The 23,882-nt window shown below is 41.9% G+C and overlaps 1 protein-coding gene across 1 annotated transcript in view; it reads left to right on the top strand.

The window, feature by feature from the left end:
- Positions 1-788: 788 nt before the first annotated feature.
- Positions 789-23,882, top strand: part of SH3PXD2B (SH3 and PX domains 2B) — a 121,035-nt gene continuing 97,941 nt past the window's right edge. Inside the window, exon 1 of the mRNA XM_072630976.1 lies at positions 789-1,306. Coding sequence (XP_072487077.1) covers positions 1,235-1,306 — 72 coding nt within the window. The 5' untranslated portion in view covers positions 789-1,234. The remainder of the gene's footprint in view (positions 1,307-23,882) is intronic.

The following is a 23,882-nucleotide window of genomic DNA, read 5'->3' as shown; positions in this document are numbered from 1 at the left end:
CTTTCCCTTCCCAGGGACACCAGGCCCCCAAGGAGAGGTGGGGAAACAGAGTGACCCTGAGCTACCCGTGGGGTCTGAGGGAAAGGTGCAATAGGTCCGAGGACCAAACTCATTCAAATGGTTCTGTCATCCAGATTTCGCCCTTAAGAGAGGATTCCCACTTTGAAGGACTCTCGGACTACAGGGTGTCTGGTTCCTGGCTATATTTAAAACCGCCCCCAATGTTAACTCCAGAAGACTGCCTAACAGACCTGGCTTTCTCCACCTGCCCTCACCCCTTTTTTTCAAGTCTGATTAGTCAGGCAACCATTTAACCTAGAGGGGTGGCACGTGCAACCAGGACAGCTGTGGGGACAAAGGGAGAGTGTGGCTGCGGGGTGCACATCGTGGGGGTCTGAGAGGGATGGAGAGCTTCTACCTCCAGCCTAGCCCCACTATAATAGGGAAGCCCAGGTGGCTGAGACGATCGTTCTGGGAAAGGGGTGGGGCGGTGCGGACTGGAGGGGGCCAGTGGTGCTTAGGTGTAAAGGAGTGGGTCGGCAGTGGGTCCAAGATGGGGGGGCGGGGCGGCTGCAGAGGCTGGGGCTCCACTCCTTCCTCCCAGGCTGGGAGCAGCAGCAGGCGCCCAGCCGGCCCCTTTAAGAACTGGGCTGGCTCTGAGCTCGTAACTTACCGCCTTGCCGGGGTGGGATAGGCTACTCGGCTAGCGAGGGAGGGCTGGAGCCGTCCTCCATCGGGAGCCTCGGGACAGGGAGAGGGAGAGGGAAAGGGAGAGGGAGAGAGAGAGAGGGAGAGAGAGAGGGAGAGAGAGAGAGAGGGAGAGGGAGAGGGAGAGGGAGAGGGAGAGGCGGAGGGAGAGGAGGGGAGAGCGCGCCGGAGCTGGGGAGGACGCTGGTGGCGGGGAGGGCTCGGCTGGGCAGGGCAGCGCAGCGCCGGGGAGGGGAGAGCTAGCGCGGGGGCGGCGGGGCCCGCGGCCGCTGGCTGCCGCTGCTGCGCCTTCTCTCCAGGCTAGCAGCAACCTGAGAGCCCCTCGCGTAGCCTGCTGGGCTCCCTCCAGTTTCCCTGGGCCCGGCGGAGCCTTGCATGTGGTCCGTGCGCCGAGCTGAGCTCTTCCCCGCGCGCCGTGCCCCGATCCGGATCCGGCTCCGGCTCCCGCCCGTGCACGGTCGCCCGAAGAGGTGCACCAGGGGCAATCGGTGCTTTGTCCCGGGGGCCGGTCCGGACTGAGGGAGCCATGCCCCGGCGGAGTATTGTGGAGGTGAAAGTCCTGGACGTGCAGAAGCGGCGAGTGCCCAACAAGCATTATGTGAGTGAGCGGGCGAGCGAGCGACATTGTCCTTTCGCCGGGAGCCCCCTGCCCTCCCCTTGTCTGCCCTTCCCTCCTCTCCCCTCCCCGCGCCTTTGGCAGCTGGACTGGCCACCTCCGGACCCAGTGTGATTGCTCCCTTTTTTTCCACCTCTCCCGGGTGGGTGGTCAGCCCTCTCCAGTTGTGAGGGAGCCAGTCCAGCCGAGATGTAAGAAAAAAAACACTGCACACGTCGGGCTGGCCGGCTGTTCCCGGAGCTGCTGGCTCGGGGCGGGGGGGGGCTGTAGAAAATGCCAAATGCCTTCCCTTTTCCTTTAGGGGCTTCAAACTTTGCCTGCCCTCTGCCCTCGGTTTGCGTCCCTCATTTTCTCTCTCTCCGCCTCGCAGGCGGTGAGTGGCCTTTTGTTTTGGTGCTCATGTGCTGAACGTTACCCTGGAAGTTTGGCTTGGGCTCGGGCCGGTACTGTTTTTAACATCATTGTCACTGTTTTAAAAAAGAAAAGGAAGAAAAAGGGGCGGGGGCGGCCCCTGATAGCACTCGGTCTGCCCAAGGAGGGAATATATAAGACTGTTGTCCAGAGCAGATGTATGTGCTGGCTTTCACGTCTCTTTATTGTCTAGGGACTCTCAGGACAGCAAGTTCCCCCCATCTACAGAAAGTTTGGTTCCTTAGGGTTTTGGAGGACTCAGCCCACGATTATGAAGGAGATGGCTGGCAGTGAGATATTGCCTTTCCCAAAAAGAAAAGACAGATCCACCACTTTTGGTTTTGTTTAAAATAGAAACCTGTCCAGCGACTAATTTCCGCATCTATAAAATGAGGCTGATCCTTGGAGACATAGATTCATAGAATGCTAAGAGTTGGGAGGGGCCAGCCAGATTGTCGAGATTAATCATAGTGTTTTAGAAAAGAGAAAACCGAGATCTAGAGAAAGGAAGTGACTTGATCAAGGTCCCACAACGAGGCAGTGACAGAACTAGAACTAGGATCCTGGTCTCTAGGCTCTCAGTTGGATGCTCTTTCCTTTGCCCCATATTGATGCAGTATGAGACTTGCACAGCATAAAGTTTGGATTTAGGGAAAGGTGGGTGGTGTCTTAGGTCTGAATGTGGAAACTAAAGATCTTCAAATACTACCTCACCATATATGTGTGTATCTGTGTGTGTTTCTCTGTGTGTATATATACATGTATGTATATACGTATAAAACATATGTATGTATATATACATATATGATTGTATATAAACACACATCTATTCTTTATCCTAATGTTGGGTAGCAGAAACCTCTTGGATATATTTGAGACAGGATTAGGAGTGGCCTGAGATTGGAGGCCAGATATATGAACTCCACTTGATGAGAACAGGGACAGATGGAGTGGAAGGGGCTACAGGTTTTATCATCAATCTACAGGTTCCATCATCCCCATGAAGGACAATGATCTGGCATCAGCATGAAACATAGTAGTAATGAAATAGATACTATCTAGGAATTTTAAAAAGATGATAACTCACAATGTATTAAGTTGGGGGGGAGGAGGAGAGAGAGAAAGAGAGAGAGACTGACAAAGAAGTAGAAACAATGGACTATAGAATAGAGAAGGGCGTTGGCTGAATAAATTTAGCTATGTTTTCTGAGTGAATGTATAAATTTTTTTATCTATCTCTATATATGATACCTATGTTTTAATGAGAGTGCCTTTAAGTTTGCATAACATACTGAGAGGAAAAGGTAGGTGAATGTGCTTTGAGTTTTTTGGAATAAAGATTGCACTGTGTTATTATTGGCTGCAGAAGTAATTTGATCCTTAGTTACTTCAATTCAATTAAGAGAACATTTATTTAAGAGCCTACTATGAGCAGGGTTATTACTAAAGCCTTGTGGATACTGCTAACAAAAACCTCAGCAAGGTTTGCCTTCAAGGGTAGTGAATATCTACTTTCTGGACCTGTGGCATCTTCAAATAGATTTTAGCCCATAATTCCATCTTTAAAGTGAATTGCCCCTTTAAAAAAAAAAAAAGCAAATAATGGCCACTCCTGGTGTGTATGCTTGGACTAACCTGTGGCCGTGTGATGGTTTATTTGGACTTTGTTCATATTCAGATCAACCTGGCCACTACAGTTCTCCCTTTTGGTTTTTTCCCTGGTCTGAACTGGGTGAAATCCTAACACTTCCATTGTTCCTTTCTTTGCCTTTTCCCCTCATCAATCTGTAAAACAATCAGCCTCGGTTCCCTGCTTTAGCTAAGTCTTTTAGAAACCAGCCTAGAGATTCTGCTCCTTTATGACATCATCCTCTACTCAGAAGCAAAGGGATTTCTGGGTTTAGTGCCTTGCCAAGTTCCCCCAGCCTCTTGGAGGATCTTTGATCAATTACATAGGATCTTTTTCCTAAGTCATTTTATCCATTATCAATCACTTGGGAAAGATTTCAGTCTCTCTCTTGGATTTGCCCTTGGGGTGTTGCCCACAGCACACAGATTTAATGCACCCAGGAACTATCTTGGACATTTATTTCATTTGGAGCTTCCTTTCTCCATTTCACTTCAGTAGCTCTTATGTTCTTAGGATCTAGCTTTAGACTGAAAGGGACCTCAGATACTGTCTGAGAAATAAAGAAACTGGTCATACAGCTAGTCTCAGAAATAGGATTTGAACCTCGGTTCTCTATTTCCAAAGCCATTGTACTCCGTTAGACTAAAGAGTTCTATTCACAACCCCTTGGTTTTAGAAAGGTGCAGAAAATTTAGAGAATTGGGCTTCAGTTGAAGCCTGTACTCAAGAGACAGGAAAACTATGCCCTGTGACGGTTCTTTTTAACATGATGGGGAGAAAAAACTAACCTAGAGCAGGAAGCACCCTAGACAGCCAAAGGCAGTGGATTATTTGGCATGTTACATTCCTGAGGTTGGTTTGGTTCTGGCCAAACTCCTGGAGTTTGAGTTTGGTACCAGGTGGGGTGGGGCCTTCCCTACAATGCCCAGTTACTGCCAGCCCAAGAATCTGGATTAGTCTCAGGTTACCTTGTTCAATGTTGTTTTCTTTCCTTGTTGTCTTCCAATACCCTGGTATGATTCCGATATCCTCATGTGATGTCTTGGAATTTTAAAAAATGCTCCCCCCAAAATAGTACTTTTAAATCATTTCATTCAAGAAGTGTGAATTATCAATGCTCTTCCATAAATCCTCCATAAAGGATCTGCCCCAATATGCTGGAGACTTTCCCTTAGTTCACAAAGAATAGAGGGTAGATATGAGTGGCCATCTGCACTGATGGAAGGAGGACCCACATCATGGATTTATTAAGGCACTGCTTTCAAAACCAGTAGAAAGAGGGGTCGCTTAAGTGTACGTAAGGATCCCTGCAGGTACATATTGCATAAGAAAACCACAGATTAACATTATCTATGTCTTATTGTATTTTTATTTATTTTTCTAAATATTTCCCAATGTGGTCTTGCCCAACTATGGAGTAATGGGGGTCAGAATTTGACACTTCTGTATTAAGGTATTTTTAAAAAGTATTAAATATATGCCACTAATGGCAAACTAGATGAACACTTTAACTTCCCAATATCCTAAGTAACTAATACTATATCACTTGCAGAGAAGGTGCTCATCTTTATTGGAAGAGGGAATTTCCTTATCTGGGAATTAATGATGCACATGAAGTTACAATGAATCACCCATGCCAGGAATTATCTATACCAACACCAATTACAAGTCCATCATTTAGGTGTATGTATGCATAGGGGTAGGGGGTAATGGTAGAGGAGAGGCAGTTAGATGGAGCAATAGATAGTGTTAGAGGGCCAGGGTCAGGAAGACCTGAGTTCAAATGTGACTTCAGGTACTTGCTGGCTGTATAACCCTGGTCAAGTCACTTAACTCTGTTTGCCCCAGTTTCCTCATCTGTAAAATGAAATGGAAAAGGAAAAGACAAACTACTCCAGTATCTTTGCCAAGAAAACCACAAAAGGGAAGAGTCAGATACGCCTGAAAAAAAAATGACTGAACAATGTTAGAGGAATTCCTGCTTAAGAGTGTTATAGGTCCCCCAAAGTTGGAAGTATCTCTGTGCCTCCATTTCCTCATCTGTAAAATAAAAGGAAGAGGAGAACTAGGTTCATAAGATCATAGATTTAGAACTTGAAGGGACCTTACATATCATCCAGGCCAATGTTCTCATTTTACAGATAAGGAAACTGAGACCCAGAGAAATAAAATCGTTTGCCCAAGGTCACACAGATGGTAAATGTCACAGAATTTATTAATGGCTAGCATTTGTATAGTGCTTTAAAGTTTGAAGAGGCGTCATATCTATTATCTCATTTGATCTCTGATCAATGCAACGATCAACTATGATTCCAGGGAACTCAAGATGAAACATGCTGCCAACCACCTGATGGTACAGATGGAACATTTTTTTTGGCATGGCCAATGAGCGATTTCATTTTTTTTGCTTGACTATACATGTCTGTAACAGGGGTTTGTTTTTCATTCTTCTGCATAGGAGGAGGCTGAAGGGAGAGAGAAGGCAGATTTTGGTTGAAAAAATAAAATTGAATTTAAAATAAAAAAGAAAACACAATGAGGTGGATAGATTTGGGACTCATTGCATCCATCTCCCCATAGCATTTTCAGTCACAGTTGTTGTCTGAGTATTGCAAAGGGGATTCCCCAAGTGTGGTACCCAGAGGAGGTCTGGGGGGACTTCTCACTTCAGAGTTTTATGAATGGTGGAAGTAAAAAGCTTCTTTGTAAAAACCTTTCCTGATCTTCCCCTTCCCTGCCTCACTGTTGCTAGTGCTCTCTCTTCCCAACTTAACTTGTATTTGTTTTGTTTGTATTCTGTATGTACTTAGGTGTGTATGTGTTGTCTCCCCCTCTAGAATGGAAACTCCTTGAGGGCAGTACTGATTTGTATTTGTCTTATACCTAGCACTTAGCACAGAGCCTGGAATTTAGTAGTGCTAAAGGCTTATTGATTTATTGATGTGGGTATTTAGAGGCTTGATTTCAGTAATCCTAACTTCCTTGTAGTTTGATATTGAACTGAGCCTTTTTTTTTTAGTAGACCTGCAAAAAGCTTCACATATTGAGCTCTTTAAATGGGGAAAATAAGTCTTGAGGCTACATGGTAAAAGGGAAAAAGCACCACATTTGGGGTCTGTGGATCTGAGTTCCACTCCCAAATATCACAAAATATTTATGAGCCTTTGGACATGCCATATACTCTCTTGGTTTCATCATTTGTAAACTGAGGGATTTGGATTAAATTGTTCATTCATTCAAAACATTTTTGGAGCACCCACTATGTACAAAGTACAGTGTGATCCCTGAAGTTGCTTCCAGTTCTAGAATTATTTAAGCTTCTGGAATTAAAGCTGAAACACTTAACTGGTTAATGTTCCTGGGGTAATAGGCAGGCAGATCATGGGCTGCCAAGCTTCCCAGAAGAGGTTAATATTCTGTAGCTGAGCTCTTCGGGACTTTGCTGTCTTTTAATGGGAGTGGTGGGAAAAATAAGCTCCTACTATGTGGTAGGCACTGTGCTAAGTGCTTTACAAATATTATTGAATTTGACCCTCACAACAACCCTTCAAGGTCAGTACTGTCATTATTCTTAATTTGCAGTTGAAAAAACTTGGGCAAAAAGAAGTTATGTGACTTGCCCAGGAGCACATAGCTAGTAAGTTTCTGAGGCTGGATTTGAACTCAGATCTTCCTTATTCCAGGCCCTGCATTCTATCTGTTGTACCACCTAGTTGTCCCTGAGGGTTTCTTATACTGGGAGCACGTCTCCTCCTCCCTGTTTTTTCCTGCTAGTAGCTTTTCTGTGATAAGTTGGATAATTAAGAGAGCATTAATGAGACCAACCAACCAGGTGAGTGAGGTTAGGGGTTCACACTCCAAGTTATCTTGGCTCTGTTGTGTAGCCATAAACTCCATACCTAACTAGACCTGTCACTTTATAAATATGTGCTGCTGTTAATATGTGCTATCAGGGACAAGGTAAACCAGTCAAGAGAGTGAGGATGATGTGGAATGAAGGAGAGCAAAGTAAGTATACGTGTATAATGCCTATTATGTGCCAAGCACTATTCTAAGCATTTTTTTTTCACAAATATGATCTCATTTGATCCTTACAACAACTCTGTGAGATAGGTGCTATTATTATCTACATTTTACAGTTGAGAAAACCAAGGCAGAGAAAGGTTAAGTGACTTGCCCAGGGTTACGCAACCAATAAATATCTGTGAATGGATTTGAACTTAGGTCTTCCTGATTCCATGTCTTTGCTCTAGCCACTGTAGTATCAGCTGCCTCAGGATGCTTCAATGCAATCCTTTCTTGCTGTACTTCATGGCACATCCCTTACTATCAATGAATTTGTAGTCCTTGGTCTTGCCATAAAAAATTATGTGTAGATTTAACATCATCTAGCAGGCTGTTGTGATGGGGCAGAGAAAACACTAGACTTCTGTTGAAGAGAACCCAAGTTCAGATGCTGTTTCTTATTAGTTGTGTATCTTTGGAAGAATTGCCTGACCTTTCAAAGTCTCAGCTTGATGATCTGTAAAATGGGGCAATCTCACCTGTCTTACCTACTCCATGGAATTGATGATCATAATTATGGGTTTAGAGTTAGACCTTAAAAGTCACCTTGACTTACTCCTTCATTTTACAGATGAGGAAAATGATGTTATCTAAGATCTTACAGGTAATGAACAACAGATTCATTCCTCAATTCTAGATTGAGAGTTCTCTAAACTACTGTCATGATCATATATATAAAAGCTCTTTGTAAACCATCAAATCCTATACAAATGCCAGATACCATGACTCAACAACACGATTGTTATCAACTAAGAATTGCCAGACCCCTTTAAAACTTTCGTCTCTTTGTTTTTCTATGACTTTCACTTCCTCATATATCCTGCCCCCTTCTGTTCCCCCAAAAGCCTTACAAGAATAAAAAGATATTAAAAAACCAGTTCAGCAAAACTGACCTGTCAAACAAATCTAAGATCATATGTACTTTTCCACTCATATTCTTCTGCTTCTACCAAGAAGGGAGAGAGCTGCTTCCTCATTGGTCAACTTTGGGGTCAGCCTTGGTCGTTATAGTTTCACAGCATTTAATTTCAATTTTTAGTGTTCTTTGCATTCACATCGTGGTAGTCATTATATGTAGTTTTCCTAGTTCTTTTCTGGATTCTAAACAATCTTTGTTTCTTATACCGTAGTAACATTCTGTTATGTTCATGTCTCACAGATTGTTTAGTCACACCGCAGGTGATAGACATCTACTTTGTTTCTAATTGTTTATTATTAGATTAAGTAGAACTATAAACATTTTGGTATAAATGGAACCTTTCTAATCTGATTCTTTTGGATCATATGTCTAGTAGAGCAGTTTCTGCGTCTGAGTATAGACATTTTAGTCACATTCTTAGCATAATTCCAAATTGATTTCCACAATGGTTAGACCAATTTACAGCTCCACCAATAATGGATCAGTGTATCTACCTTTTCATAGCCCTTCCAACATTGACTATTGCCATCTTTTCTCATCTTTGCCAGTTTTCTGCGTGTGAACAAACTCAGAACTGTTTTGATTCTCCTTTCCCTTCCTAGTTGTTTTGGGTAAACTTTTATATGGTTGTTAATAATTTGCATTTCTTCCTTTGAAAACTTCACATCTTTTGACCACTTAATGTTAAAATGACTTTTAGTCTTTATATTTGTGTTAGTTCCCTATAGGACAGCTAGGTGACATAATGCATAGTGATGGTCCTGGAGTCAGGAGGTCCTGAGTTCAAAATCAATCTCAGACACTTAACTAGTTGTGTGACCCTGGCCAAGTCACTTAATTCTGTTTGCCTCAGTTTCTTCAACTGTAAAATGGTCTAGAGAAGGAAATGATAAACCACTTCGGTATCTTCGTCAAGAAAACCCCAAATGGCATCACAGAGAGTCAGACATGACTGAAATGACTCAACAGCTATAACAGTTTCCTCTGTATCTTGGTTATCAGACCTTTATCAGAGATACTTGATGCAAAGATTTTTTTTCCATTAATAGTGCATCTCCCTTCCTATCTGAGTTGCATTGATTTTTTTCAAATAAAAGCATTCAATTTCATTTAATTAAAAATTTTAATTTTTTTGTGATTGATTTTATCTCTTGTTTGGTTAAGAATTCTACTCCTAGGCATAGCTATGGAAAGCACCTGAACTGGTTCTCTTTCAATTTTTATGATAGTGTGATTTTAATATTCAGTGGACCTCTTTTTCAAAAGATATACTGTGAAGTAGGAGTAATATTGGAAGGGCCCATGTGGAAACAGGAGTGGGTATGCTGTCTTGACAGATCCAATAAGGAGCACTTCAGTTATTAATGTAGGGTAGTGTTGGCTCTTAAATGGGCAGCAGCCTATCTTCCTGGGCTGCCTTCAGTGAGCATTGAATAGGAGTCTGTGGCCCTGCGGAAGAAGCCTTTCTGACAAAGCCTTCTCAGCTTAGAGGTGGTAGAGTTAGGACCAGTGTTTGCTAGAAGGCCTGGCAGTGGTCACAGCTTGTTAATAGTCAGTGTAGAACTTCTCACCTTTCAGTCCTCAAACCATCTGTGCTTCTTCAGTGGGATTTGCAGAGGGTCAACTATCCTCTCCCTGAGTTGCTAGGTCCAATGACTGTCCAATTCAAGTATGGGTAGAGCTGAAAGATCCTCTGTATACAATCCTTGTGGCTGGGACTTTTGTGGATGAGTCTCCCTGAACTCCAGTGTAAAAAAGTTTATTTAAAATACAGAGGAGGGAAGTCCAGGTCAATGCGTTTCATGTTTCTCTCTGCTAATTGATCCAGGAATGATTAGGAATGACTCACAAGAGCAAAAAGAATCCTTTGATTAAGTTTTCCTTTTTCTCATTCCATACATCCAGTCAATTGCCAGTTGCTTCATAATGTTTCCCATATCTGATGATTCCACTGAATCAGCCCTTGTTCTGACCTTTAGCTCTTCCTATCTTGACTGCTGTGGTTGCTGACTCAATGGTCTTCAGAGCACTCTACCTCCCCACCCCTTACTGCTGCCCAAGTACTCTTTCTAATGGATTGCTGGGATTGTATCACTCTCCTCAAAAATCTTTGGTTGCTCCCCATTGCATACCCAATAAAGTTTTTAACTTCTAGCACTGGCATTCAGTGCTCTTCAGTTTAGATCTGATTTGTCTTTCATTCTCAGGAACAACATTCTCTTTCATGAGTTCTGTTCCAGTTTACTCCCTTTCCCCAACTGTTAAAGTCTCTCACTTCCTTCAAGGCCCAACCCCTTCCATGAAGCCTTCTCTTACCTTGCCATATACTCTACCACTACCACCACATTTATCTGTGAGTGGTCTCCATCTTGAATTTCTCCTATTTTTCCTGGATCTCTTTTTCCCCTGCCACATTCTTCCTTCTATTATATTTAGTTGTACATATGTTGTATTCTCCCTCCCCTTTTCCCCGTCAGACTGGGAGCTCCTGGTGGGCAGGGATTTATGTCATTCATTATCATTGCTTCTTCAGCACTTGTGACAGCACATAGTAAATGCTTTAAAACAAAAAAAAAGGTTGGTTGAATTGAGTCAGAACGCTGTTTCCAACCAAGGAGAATTAGAAGTCCTGAAATTGAGGTAGCTTCTAGAATATTTAGTGTTTGCTCACCTAGTGTTCTCCAGAAAGGGTGGCTTTTGAAGCCACATAATTGAAATTTACTTCCTCTCCCATCCCTATCCCCAGTAATCTTAGAAGCTTAGAGAGACAACTTCTAGCCACCTAAAACTAGGTAGCTGCAGGGATGGCCACCATCTATGCTTCCTCAGTGTGATTTGCAGAATTGACCTGCTAAGCCTGGAGTTGAAGAGCATGGTGGCTATACGGATAGACCTCTTGGAGTTTTGTGAGAATGGTGGCAGTTACTGTTTAAGTACTCTCTTCCCCTGGGATAATGACTTGAGAAAGTAGAACCATGGAGTCCATCTCAGATACCCTCTCCTGCTGTTCAGGAGCCCCATTCTAGTCCTGGAACTAACTGGGTCAGGCCCATTGGCATAGATCACTTGGGAGCCAGTGGAGTCACACAGGCGGTTAATTATATGGAATCAGAACTCTTTAATATTTCCAGTGATCAGAGAGGATGATGGGTAGAGGGGCAGGCACAGCTGAGTCATCCCTCCTTGGCTGTGTCTTGGCCAGCATGCTACAAGCCAGGGTTTTGCCACAAATTAGATGTTCCACCCCAGTCTCCACACTGAACTGCTTTCCTTGCATTACCCCAACCAGCTGCAAACCCTAAGGGTGGGACTTGGAGTGGGCCAGAATCCCAGACCTAGGACCTTCTTTTGGTTGGTAAAGAAAGAGGGCTGTGGGAATTGTAACTTGGAGGGAAAGAACTAAAGTAAACTCTCTTCTCTGCTATTATCTCACTGTCTCAGAGTTGCCAGTCACAAAAGTTTCTCTAACTTAATTGAAGAAGTAAATGAATGAATGAAGCATTACGGTATGATGGGTGCTATTCTAAGCGTTAGAGAAACACAGAGAAGGAAAAAAAAAGACCTAGCTCTCAAGGAGCTCAGATTCTGTTTGAGGGAGACATATATAGGGAGAGTTCAGCTTCAAGATGGATGTTGAGGCTCATCATGGGATGTCTGCCCTCACAAGTCAAGGAGCCTGGCAGGGAGTGGCCATCCAGAAGGTGGAAGTGGATCATTGAGTGAGAGTGGAGTGGGGATTCTAGGTTCCCTCTAATGGGAGTGGGGTTGGAGAGAAAGGGAAAGTCAGTGTCCAGACAGGATAAAAGGAAGATAATGGAGGAATGGGAACATTGTTAGGGGGGTTTGGGGCAGAGTTCATAGATCATAGGTTTTTAGCCAGTGTTCAGTAGGCAATTGTGGAAGATTGATGAGAAGACAAAGATGCAGGCCCTGCTCTCCAAGAATTTATAGTTGGATATGCAGGGCCTGTTCATGGGCGATAATTAGAGAGCCAGACAAGATCATGGGACTTGGTTTGGAAGGGAACCCAGAAGTCACCAGTCAAAGGACCTCATTGTGTCTCCGTGACTTGCCAAGATCACACAGTTCCTAACAGAGCCAGTTCTCAAAATTAGGGCTCCAATTAGTGAGGTTCCCTGGATTTGGAGTGAAAGGATCTGGAATTAGGTCCTGATCTGCTACTTATTACCTGCATAACCTTGGAAAACTCATTTAATTTTGGGGGGCCTCAGTTTACTCTCTGTAACATGAGGGGAGTGGACTAGATGACCTGGAAGGACCCTTTGACCCCTACAACCTCTAGGAAGTATTATAGTGTGCAGCAAAAATGAAAAGTGCAAAAAGAGTTCAGAAAAGAGAGCTAGCAGTATGAATTGGTGTGTCAAGGGAAAGTGTCACGGCAGAGCTGGGAAGTGAACTAGGTAGGATTTAGATGTACGGGGTGGGGGTGGCGGTGGCGGGAAGCATTGAGCGAAAGTAAATAGGCAGGAACTCTGATTAATTAGTGAACAAGATGGTCTCAGAGCACTGATAATGAAGCATACCTCCCTTCTCTCGGTAGAGAGGTGAAAAACTATGGATCAGGAACAGTGTATTTGCTGTCAGACATGACTGCTGCTTCAGAGGATGTTGCTTAAATGTTTTTCTTTGTTCAATGCATTAGGAGGATTAAAGGGTGGGTTAAGGATTAGTATAAAAAAGTAATAGTAAAGCTTTTTTATTAAGGGAACAAACTTAGTCTGCTTTGTGGATGAAAAGGGCTGTGTTGGAGGGAGTAAAAGATAAAGTTGATAGGTAGATGGGGTCAGATTATGGAGGGTCTTGAATGCTTGGCAGACGTTAAAATGTAAATGGATGGAGAAGAGGGTCTATAGACTATTTCCTGCCTAGACTGGACTGTACATTCAACTCACCTACAATTCCTTTGAGGGAAACCCTTAGTTTTAAACATTTATTGATGTCATTTACACAGCTTAATTAAGGCCTTTGTTAACACAAGTAGGATTTTTTTACTTTGGTCCAGAAGGAACTGGAAAAAAGTCCTTTTCAACTAAAACAATTGTTAGTAACTTCCTCCCTTCCCAGGGAAGCGGTGAATCAGCAGTCTTATCATGATGACTCCTCTCTGTTAGACTTGTTCTTTGAATCAATCATAGAAGGGATATCTTGTTTCCCAATGGTGAAGCAGGAAATTGGAAGGAATTTGGAATAGGGGATAAGGTAGGACAGCTGTCAGAACCATCGCTCACTGTTCCTAGGGATACAGCAAACTGATCTCAAGCTCTGATATAACTTGACCTGAATTTTTTCTTATTCTGGGTCTATTCTATCTATATGAGTTCTGTGTGTCTTGAAGGGTTATTTTGAAAAAGTTCTGTGTGTCTTGAGAGGTTATTTCCACCACCTTTGCAGGTGAAAAAACCACTTTTAGCTATAGTTCATGACTGGATTTTGACAGTTCTATAACAGTAATTAAAATGTCGCTCCTCAATTCAAAAACCTTCATTGCTCCTACATTGTCTGTTGAATAGTACATAAAATGCTTGACCGTGACACTCAAGGCCCTTTACAGTTTTGCTCTCTTGCATAGCCTTGTCTAATACTGTCCCTCTTTGTGTATTCTGTTTTCCACTCAAATTGGTCTACTTTCTATCCTTCATTTTCATTCTGAGGATTCCTGATCTTCTAGTTCTGTGTCTTTACTAATACACAGTCTTGCCTGCCTGAAATGGATGTCCCCTCTCATCTCTATCTATTGAAGTCTCTTCCTCCCTTCAAAGCCCAACCAAGGCCTCACCATACCCAATAAGTCTTCCTGGCTTCCCTTCCTTCTCAAAGTGACTTTTCCTTTTTTTTTTTTTTTTTTAACATTTTGATTTTCTCCTTGATTTACTCCATTGTGTTGTATTTCTTTGTGTCTTGTCTCCTGCCCCCTGCCCCCCATCAGAAAGTTCACTAAATTTATTTCTCCTTGAAAGCAAGGCCTATCGTTGTGCAAGATGATGCCTTCCTTTATTACTGGCACAATTTTATTGGTAGAAAGGGGGCAGAAGGTTGCATGAGAAACACTGACAAAGAAAAATACTTTCTCAAGGCAAAGATGGGCAAAGCATCATGTCTATCTGAGTTCCATAAGACCACTATGAGGAATTTGAGATCAATAGTTCCAAAGTCCTAATACCCAGAACTATTTGGAGACTATGGGATAATTGTGTGTTGCCTAGTTGTGGCTTAGCTCACAGAAATTTGAGGTTTCCTTATAACATAGAGGTGAATTGTTTTACATAAAGGGCTCTGCTTTGGCAAGTAAATTGGTCAGGAGCAGACATTCTAATCGAGAGAGTCTGAGAAGAGCCAGGTCCAAGAGGCAACCTTAGAGCTAGGTCACAGTAAGACCTCAGGCCTACACTGCTATCCATCAGCTCCTTGGAAAAGCTTATTGGAGGTAAAAGCTCTGCTGCTTTGAAAAACCTATTGAAATAGAAAGCTTGTACCTTACTTTTTCCAGTGCAAAGGCTCTGCCATCTACTGCTTAAAAAGTGGAAACCCTTCGGACTCCAGCCCAGGAGGCTGACCTTGAAAGGCTCTGCAATCCAAGATGAAGGTTCTAGTTTGCTGAAAAAGCTTAACACTGCCTAAGAACCCCAGAACAGGAGTATCCCTGACATAGCAAGAGAGGGGAGAGACCCCATGCACCTTGAGGTACATATTGTCCCTAAAGAAAATCAAAGACATCAAAGCCCATATTCCAAAGTTGTGAGTTGCCCTGGACAGGTGTGCCTTACTTCTTGCCTTCTCTGCTGTGGTTCTGTAAATTTGTACCCATTCTCTTCTGTGGACACTATGGGCATTGGTGGGAGTTTCCTGGGTGGAATGTTATGTTATATTTAATCTTGCATTCCCTTCTGTTTAGTAAATGTTTCTGATTAACAGTTAATGGTAAAAAAAATTAAAAATAGAGTTAATGGTGTCATCTTTGTTGATTTGTGAAATGGGAAGCACATCTATGGATGCTTGGCAACTGTAGTTGTACGTAGTAGAATTATTGCTCCCCCACATCAGGGTTACCTCCTAAGACCTTGAGAGTTAGTTGTAGTAATATGGATACTCACTCTAAGAACCCAGGCTGACTTATATAGCCAGACTAGAGAAAGAAAAAGAAGAAAGAGAAGGAGGTACCACAAATGCATAAGATTTATATCACCAGTATATAGCATATTATCTTATACATGGTAGATAATTAATTATTTATTGACTATTGAGAGACATCAAGTATTGTAGAAAGTACACTAGATTTGTTGTCAAAGGTCTTGGGTTTGAATCCTAACTCAGTGATTCACTGATTGTGTAACCTTAGAAAAGTCATTTTCTATTCTTTGTTTCCCAGTTTCTTGCTTTCCTTTCCAGCTCCAGGGCCTATGAATTCCTAAAGAAACTGAAATCTACGCGTATCTTTTAAGCAACATGTGCTTGACACTGTAGGGGTTTCAACAAGGAGGTCTTCAAGAAGTTTATAATCTTGTTAGGGGCAAAGACACAAAACAGTAAAATGACAGAACAGAATTGGATTTAGTTTAGTCATACAGACAGCAAGTATTATAGAGATAGAGAGAAAGGAGAGATTACTACAGGCTGAGATAGTGGAGAAAAGCTTCATGGGAATGGGATTAAAAATCTTTCTTCACTTTTCTCTGCTCTTTCTTACCTCCACCCCTGCCCCTTTTAAACACTCCTAGATTAGTACAGTCTTTGCAATGCTAAAGAGCAGTAAACTCTAGACACTCAGAGGATTGATGTCATTCCATCTCTCAGACCCTCAGTTTCCCCTTTCGTCACATAGTGAGATCAGATTAGATCATCTCTAAGGCTGTGTTCCTAGCTTTAACATTCCAATACTCTAAAATTTAGGTCCCACCTCCCTTGCTTCATCCAGCAGATTGTTCCCACAGACATTTCCACTCTCTGATTTCAACCTTTCCCCATCCACTGGTTCCTTCCCTGCTGCCGACAAATATGCTCAGATTCTTCCCATCCTTTAAAATGAAATAAAAAAAATAAAAAAGCCTCCCTTGACCCTATCATTTCCTCAAGCTATAATCCTTTGCCTTTCCTCCCTTTCACAATCAAAATCCTAGAAAAAAGCTGTTTATGCTCATTGCCTCGCCTTCCTTCTTACTTTTCAGTCCACTATATTTTGGCTTCCAGACTTTGTTCTTTCCAAATCTTAGGGTCATTTTTTTCCCAGTCCTCATCTTTCTTGAGTTTTCTGCATCATAACACTGTGATGACTGTCTTCTCTAGGTTTTTAGTCTTCCTCCCACCTGTCTGACCAGTTCTCCTCCATCTCCTTTGTTTACCTCATCATTTATATCACACCCCGTATCTTTCAGTGATGTCAAGACTCTGTCCTGGGCCCTCTCCTCTCCCTCTCCCCGTACCATCACTTGGTGACCTAATCAGTCAGTTGATTGATGATTTATCATTTCTTTATGTTTGACCCCCCCCAGATCTATATATCCATCCCTAATCTCTCTCTTGAACTCCAGTTCAGCATCATCTTTGACATTTTCACTCAAATGTCCCATAGGCATTAGTGCATCTAAAACAGATTTGTTATCTTTTCCTTTTTTCAAACCCTTACTTTTTTTTTTTTTAGGCAGGTGGGGTTAAGTGACTTACCCAGGGTCAGTTAGTAAGTGTCCAAAGACTGGATTTAAACTTAAGCCTTCCTGACTCTGGGGCTCATGCTGTATCCACTGTACCACCTAGTTGCCCCCAGACCTATATTTATTCTGAAATTCTCTTTTTGTCAGGGGTGCCACCTAGGTTTGCAATCCTTGTCATCTCTGACTCCTCACTTTCTCTGACACTGATACCAGTCTGGTACAGACCTTCTTCACCTTACTCCTCAACCATTACAATAGCCTGATCATTGTCTCCCAGCCACATCTCTGCCCACTCCACTCCACCAGAGAATCACCATCAAAAGTGATCTTCCCGAAAGAGGTATGACCATGTCACGCCCAGCCTTACTCAGTAAATTCCAGTGCCTTTCTGTCACCTCTAGGATCAAATATAAAACCTGTTTGCCACGTACATCTCTTAATCTCCCTGCCACTGATGCAGTCTTTTCACTTTACCCCCCACCATGTCCTGACTGGGCTTCTTCATTGGCTCCATCCCATGCCTGGAATGTTCTCCATTTCCTCTGCCTCCTGGCTTTTTTCAAGTCCCAGCTAAAATCTCACCCTCTATTTGAAGCCTTTCCTCATTCTCCTTAAGTCTTGGTGCCCTCCCTCTGATGATTATTTCCAATTTATCCTGTGTATAGTTTGATTATACATAGCTGTTTACATGTTTTCTCCCCATTAGACTGTGAGCTCCTTAAGAAAAGGAACTTTTACCTTTCTTTGTATTCCTGATGTTTAGCACACTGCCTGACACATAGATGATGCTTAATAAATATGTATTGACAGAGCTCATTTAGTTGTCAAGTCTTGTTGATTCTACCCCCAAAATATCTTTCTCATAGATCCCACTTACATGACTACCACACTGGTTCAGACCCTTATCACTTCACTGTTGCAGTAATCTCCTAGTTGATCTCCCTGCCTTAAGTCTTTCTTCATTCCATTTTCTTCTCCACACAATCACTAACAGTGATTTTCCTAAAGCACAGTCCTAACTATGTCACCTTTCTCCTCAGTAAATTCCAGTGGCTTTCTGTTGCTTCTGCAATCAAGTATAGACTCCTATGTTTAGCTTTTAAAGCCCTTCACAATAGGCTTCATCCTACCCTTTCAGTCTTATTATACCTGACTCCCTTTATACCCTTATAATGGGAGTTAAAAATCTTCCCTGCCCATTAATATGCTTCAAGTGGGGCTATTAAGGGAAGCTTGATTAGAGGATGTTTGTTTAGTATGAAGGCTCACACCTTTTGTTAATTACTAGTGGGGCACTGGGTCAGGCGGGTCTTCCCTCTACCCCCCAAAGTATATATATATTCTGAGGTAAGGTTTTGCTTTGAGACTCAAATCATTGGAAGAGTGTTTGTGTGATTAGGCTAGACAAGACTCTGGGTAGCCATTAAGCAGCCACCCTTCCCCACCCTGAAAAACCCAGATGTTGCTGCTTTTTGCTCTGGTAACCATGTATGTATTGTCTATGGTCAGACACTTGGAAGCCTTGTCTGTTGGTCTTTGTGCTTGTAATTTCTGTTTGTATTTTCTCTGAAGTTCAGGGTGCTGACTTTTTCCCCTAATTAAGTGAATGATATATGTGCTTGATTAAAATAAGATTGTTTACCCCTTTTAAGGTTGCTTTCCTTAGAAAAGCAGATCTAAGAACCTGTACAGCACGCCCTCCTGTGTATGCCGGGGTGCTTGCTGTTACAACCCTCTGATTCAGTTTCCAACTGGTCATCAATCACACATTTCTGTGCCTTTGCTGAGAGGCTGCCCTTGGCTATCCCACCTCCCTACCTCATACCTGGAATGCATTCCCTCTTCTCCTCTGCCTCTTAAAATCCTTAGTTCCTTCAAAGCTCAGTTCAAATGACACATTTTACATGGGGTCTTTCCTGATCGCCTTATGAGCTAGTACCTCCCTCCCCCACCACCATAAAAACCCTTTTATTTATTTTGCTTATATTTTGCATATAATTATATGTGTACATATTGTCTCCTTTCAGAGAACATAAGTTTCTTGAGATCAAAGACTGTTTCATTGTTGTTGGATTTTTTTTTTTTTGTATCCCAAGCCCAGCTTTTGGTAGGTGATTAATAAATATCTATATACTCTGTGAGCCAGTGATACCATCTTTCTTTCTGTTCCTTTCACATGACACTTTCTCCTTTTCATGGGCTATCCCGGAAGCCCAGAATTCTCTTCCTTCTCACCCTGTGACTTCCTCGGCTTCCTTCAAGATTCCACTCAAATCCCACTTTCAACAGGAGGCCTTTGTAGGTCCTTCCTGCTCCTGGTAGTTCCTTTCCTCTGAGATTACATTCCATTTTCATGGTTTATATCTGTCTCCCCCATTAGAATACCCTTTCTTCAGGGAAGGGAATATATTTTTGCTCTTCTTTGTAGTGCATGGCACAGAGTAAGCACTTAATCGATGTTGTTTACTTATTGGTTGATTTCTAGGAAATGGAAAGATACAATACCAAATGTGTGAGACCAGTAGAGTGAAGAGTTATTAGGGGATGTACCAATGGATTGGGGGACCCCTCCTACCTGGAGCTTTATACCCCTATTATGTGGGATCCTAGAAGCAAATCCTAGAGTTTGAATTTCATTCTTAGATTTTATCCAAGTGATTGGGATGGTTTGATTCATCTCCCCTTTACCCTTTTAATGTAATTGACTTGGAGGTTAGGGAAGAGGAGAGAGTGCCCTGCCTGGCATGGGTCTTTCTAGGACACTCCCCTTCCCCATACTCCTTGGGTTGTTCTAAAAAAGCAGCACTCTCTTGGAGTCTCCCAAACAAAGAACTAACTGTTGGCTCCAGAGAAGAGAGAAGGAAATTCACACGCCCCTCTTTCTTTCTTTGGAGGGGTGGGGAACTATGGATGTAGAAAGTTAACGTATTGTAGGGTGTAGCTGCTGTGTGGGTTGGTTTTTGCTTAATAACTTTTCCTTTGTTAAAAGGAAAGGCTGGGGGGGGGGGAGGCTGGAACTTACATCTGGAAATGACCATGCTATAAAAACAAACAAAAACAAATAACTAACTGAACTATGAGTAAACTCTCTTGGGCCAGTGGTCCTTGGATTCAAGGGCCCTTTTAGTCCTAACCTACATCTCCAAAGCTGCCATGTAACTCCAGGGTCCTGGATCAGGTGAGTCTTCATTTCTAAAATGGGAGTTATGGTACCAGCATTATGAACATCACAGGGCTATGAAGAAGGCACTACAGAATTCTGAGGGGTTGCTGTTTATTGTCACCACCATGGCAGTCTCTTGGGGCACCTCCCACACTCCCTTGTTTCCTTGCTCTTGACCTTTGGTGGTTTCTGGGTGGAGAGGAAGAAATAAAGGAAGCATTGGATTAAAATGTTGCTCCCCTATCATTATTGATCTCACAGTCAGAATTTGGAGTTATTATAAAATCAGAGATTTAGAAACGAAAAGAACTTTAGAGGCTGAGCTGAAGCCCCTCATTTTACAGATGACAAAACTGAGGCCCAGAGAGGTTAAATGACTTGTCCAAGGCCACCTAGGTAGTAAATGTCATAGGATTTGAACCCAGGTTGTCTGATTTCAAGGCCAGTATTCTTTCTATTCTCTTTCATTTGTTTCCTCAGGAAAAGGGAGGCCTGGCTAAAGCTTTTAAGGACTGGATGTGCTTGGTGGCATTTTTTTTCAGTAACTAGTTGTGATCTTTCCTATGTATTTTTGGCTCTTTGGGCAACAATCTAGTTTCCATACTCTTTTCTCCAAATAGCTTCAGGAAATTGGGAGTAGTCATTTGGCCGTTTTTATTTTTCCTTCAAAAGATTTTTGGACTTTTTTTCTCTCGAAGTTCAGCCACCTACTTGCTGATTCCACTTCAACTCTTCAGTAACTCTCTATTACCTATAGAATAAAATTCAGATTCTTTATTCTGACTGATATCCATGGTCCTCCGCAATCTGACCCCATCATATCAAGGTGTGCAAATTAGGTAGGACAAAGGAAAATGATTTAACTTATTGGCATACACAATTCACTTTATCGTTTTTACATCTTTAAAGAATTTTAATATCACTTGTTTTACACAATTTGTCACTGAGTTCACAAGATTTTGACACATTCTTTAATATGTTATGAAGCCACACTTTCATCCCATTGGATATAAATCCTACTTTTGATGAATAGCTAATTCTTCCAAGTCTAGCCTTAATTTTAGTTCATAAGTTTTCAGTAGACTTTAAATTAGGTGAATTTCCAGGTAATTGAATCATGTTTATCTCCTCTCTCGGATAAGTTTCTTAACTTTTTGTGATATGTGGCAAGGTCATGGTTACAATATTTCATTTACATCTGGGAATTTTTATAATTCTGCTTCTCAGTATGTCCAACATATTTATACAAGTTCCTTCCATTGGGATAAGACTTCCAGACTCATTAGCAGTTTAAAAAAACCGTTCCCCAGATATTTTTTGAGGTAAATATTTTACCATTTAACAAAGATGCCTAGGTCTTAGAGGCTTACCTAGATTTCTTCTGATGATAATTTTGATATAATCTTGAGTGAGAAATTGGGTTTCATTCATTGAAATTACCTTTTTCTAATCTCCATTGCTCTAGTCTTTGTATTATTTTTATTCATAGCAACAGTTGTAGCTATTGTTTTGTTTTGTTTTACTGTTATTCTAACTTGGAGAAGACCCTTCCAAATGATGGTGCCTTTGAAGTTCTTTTCTTGTTTTCTGAGAATTAGGCTATTTTGCAGCAGTGATCTGTCAGTCTTGGCCTTGGTTTTCATTTTGGAGCACACTTTCTTATGTACTTTAGTGTAACTGATTCTGTTTTCTTGTGGGTTTCAGTGATACTAGAAATACTTGACTTTCCCCACAGCAACAAGTAATATCACCAAAAGTCATTGAAATGTACTTTTTAAGAGCTACAACTATTTCATGTGTTCTTGGAGTAATACCCATCCTTTAAAACCACAGAATTGAGAGAGAGAGAAAGGAAGAAGAAGAATAAAGTCATGTATATGATAGAAAATGCAGCCCTATGTCTAGAGAACCAACTAAATGTATTAAAACCAGCTCAGTATGGTTTCAGCTGGTCAAAGTCAGAAGTTCTGAGTAGCACATATACCTGACCCCTGTTATCACAAAATGAAACCATTATCATAGTTAATGGCTTTTCCCAAGTAATTTGCATACCACTCCACCTTTCCAGACATATTATTTCTGTCCAGGTTTTCTACACTTCAGCCAGACTGGTAGCTCTCTGCACCAACATCACCACCTTCCCAAGCCATTCCCCTCAAAGCATATACTTTCAGAGTGGCTAAGTGTAGTAAAAAAAAAAAATAGATTTGAAGTCGGAAAATTGGGTTCAAATTCTGACTTTACTACCTGTGTGGCTTTGGAAAAGTCAAAATCCCCTTGACCTTCCATTTCTTCACCTTTAAAATAAGAGGCTTGAACTAGATAGATGCTTCTGCAAACCCTTCTAGTTCTAAATCTGTGGTTCTCCCACTCTTCACTTTTGGAATTCCTACTCATCCTTTAAAGCCCAGCTCTGATGTTACCTTTTCAATGAAGCTTTCCCTCACCTAAATACCCTACTCCAGAGACTGCCTTTCCCCTCAGACCTCGTTTTTTATTTTGTAATTCTCTCATGCATATAGCATATAATATCATGTATTTAGCTATCTTTTGGTCTGATTTTTTCATTGTTCCCTATAAACTTCTTGAGAAAAAAGACTCTTGTGAATTTTGTGTCTGCTTCATCAGTCCTTTGCATGAGATAGGCATTTAATATATTTTTGTTATGTTCCATTCATCATATCATAGATTTAGAGCTGAAAAGCCATCTATCTAGCTCTAACTCTTCCTTTTCAGATGGGAAAACTATAGCCCAGAAAGTTTAAGGCACTTGCCTAGGTCAAACCCAGATCTTCTTGACTCTTTGTCCAGCGTCTTCTCTTATACCACTGTCTGTCTGTCTCCATCTCTAGACTCATCCTGATTCTAAGCTGAGCCAGTGACCCTGTTCTAAGATCCAGTTTATGTTCTGCTGTGCCCACATTCTTAGACTTATTGTGATCACTATGGATTCCACCTCTGGCCCCTCTATATTTTGTTTGACAGAGGAAGATATGTCTTGCCATGTTTGTTTCTTAGTCTCATCCTGCTGTCTTGACCTGACTCTTTCAGTTTCTTTGAGATTCTCTAACCAGATCTAGTCATCAGAGAGACATTTATTCCAACCACTGCCAGGCTGAGAATCTCCGATATACTGTCACCCAGCAAGCTTTAGTGTACTTCCATTGAGTGGGGAATCTGACCAGGCAGATCACGCTGTTTCTGGTAATGGATTAAGTTTCCTCTCTCTTGTTTTGTTACTTAGAGTTGCTATTATATGTCATTTCTGGCCTGAGCTCTACCGTTGTATAAGTATGAGGATTCTCTTCCATTCTATGTAGTCTTGTGCTGATCCTGGGGAGAAGAGGGTGGGCCTCAAAGCATAAGCCTGATTCATGATAGATAGATCCAATGAGATAATTGTGAAATGCTTATTATTAGCACAGTGCCTGGAAATATATTAGGTACTTAATAATTGCTTGTTCCCTCCCTAGATAGCATCATATTCAAATATAGAGGATGATACATGTTATTGGAATAATAATTATTTGAAGTTATCTGCATCTAACTGTGAATTTCTTTGTATTGTGCTAGATGGGATGATGAAGAGGTCACATCGTGCAGTGATGAGTTTCTATTTGGTGTCTGAGTAACTGAGTTCAGAACCTGGTTCTCGTGCTTACTGGCTGTGTAGCTAAATTATATGACCTATCTGGGTTTTGGGT

This window comes from Notamacropus eugenii, chromosome 1 (genome assembly GCF_028372415.1).
Source record: "Notamacropus eugenii isolate mMacEug1 chromosome 1, mMacEug1.pri_v2, whole genome shotgun sequence".
NCBI lineage: Eukaryota > Metazoa > Chordata > Mammalia > Diprotodontia > Macropodidae > Notamacropus > Notamacropus eugenii.
This window is presented reverse-complemented; position numbering and strand designations above follow the sequence as displayed.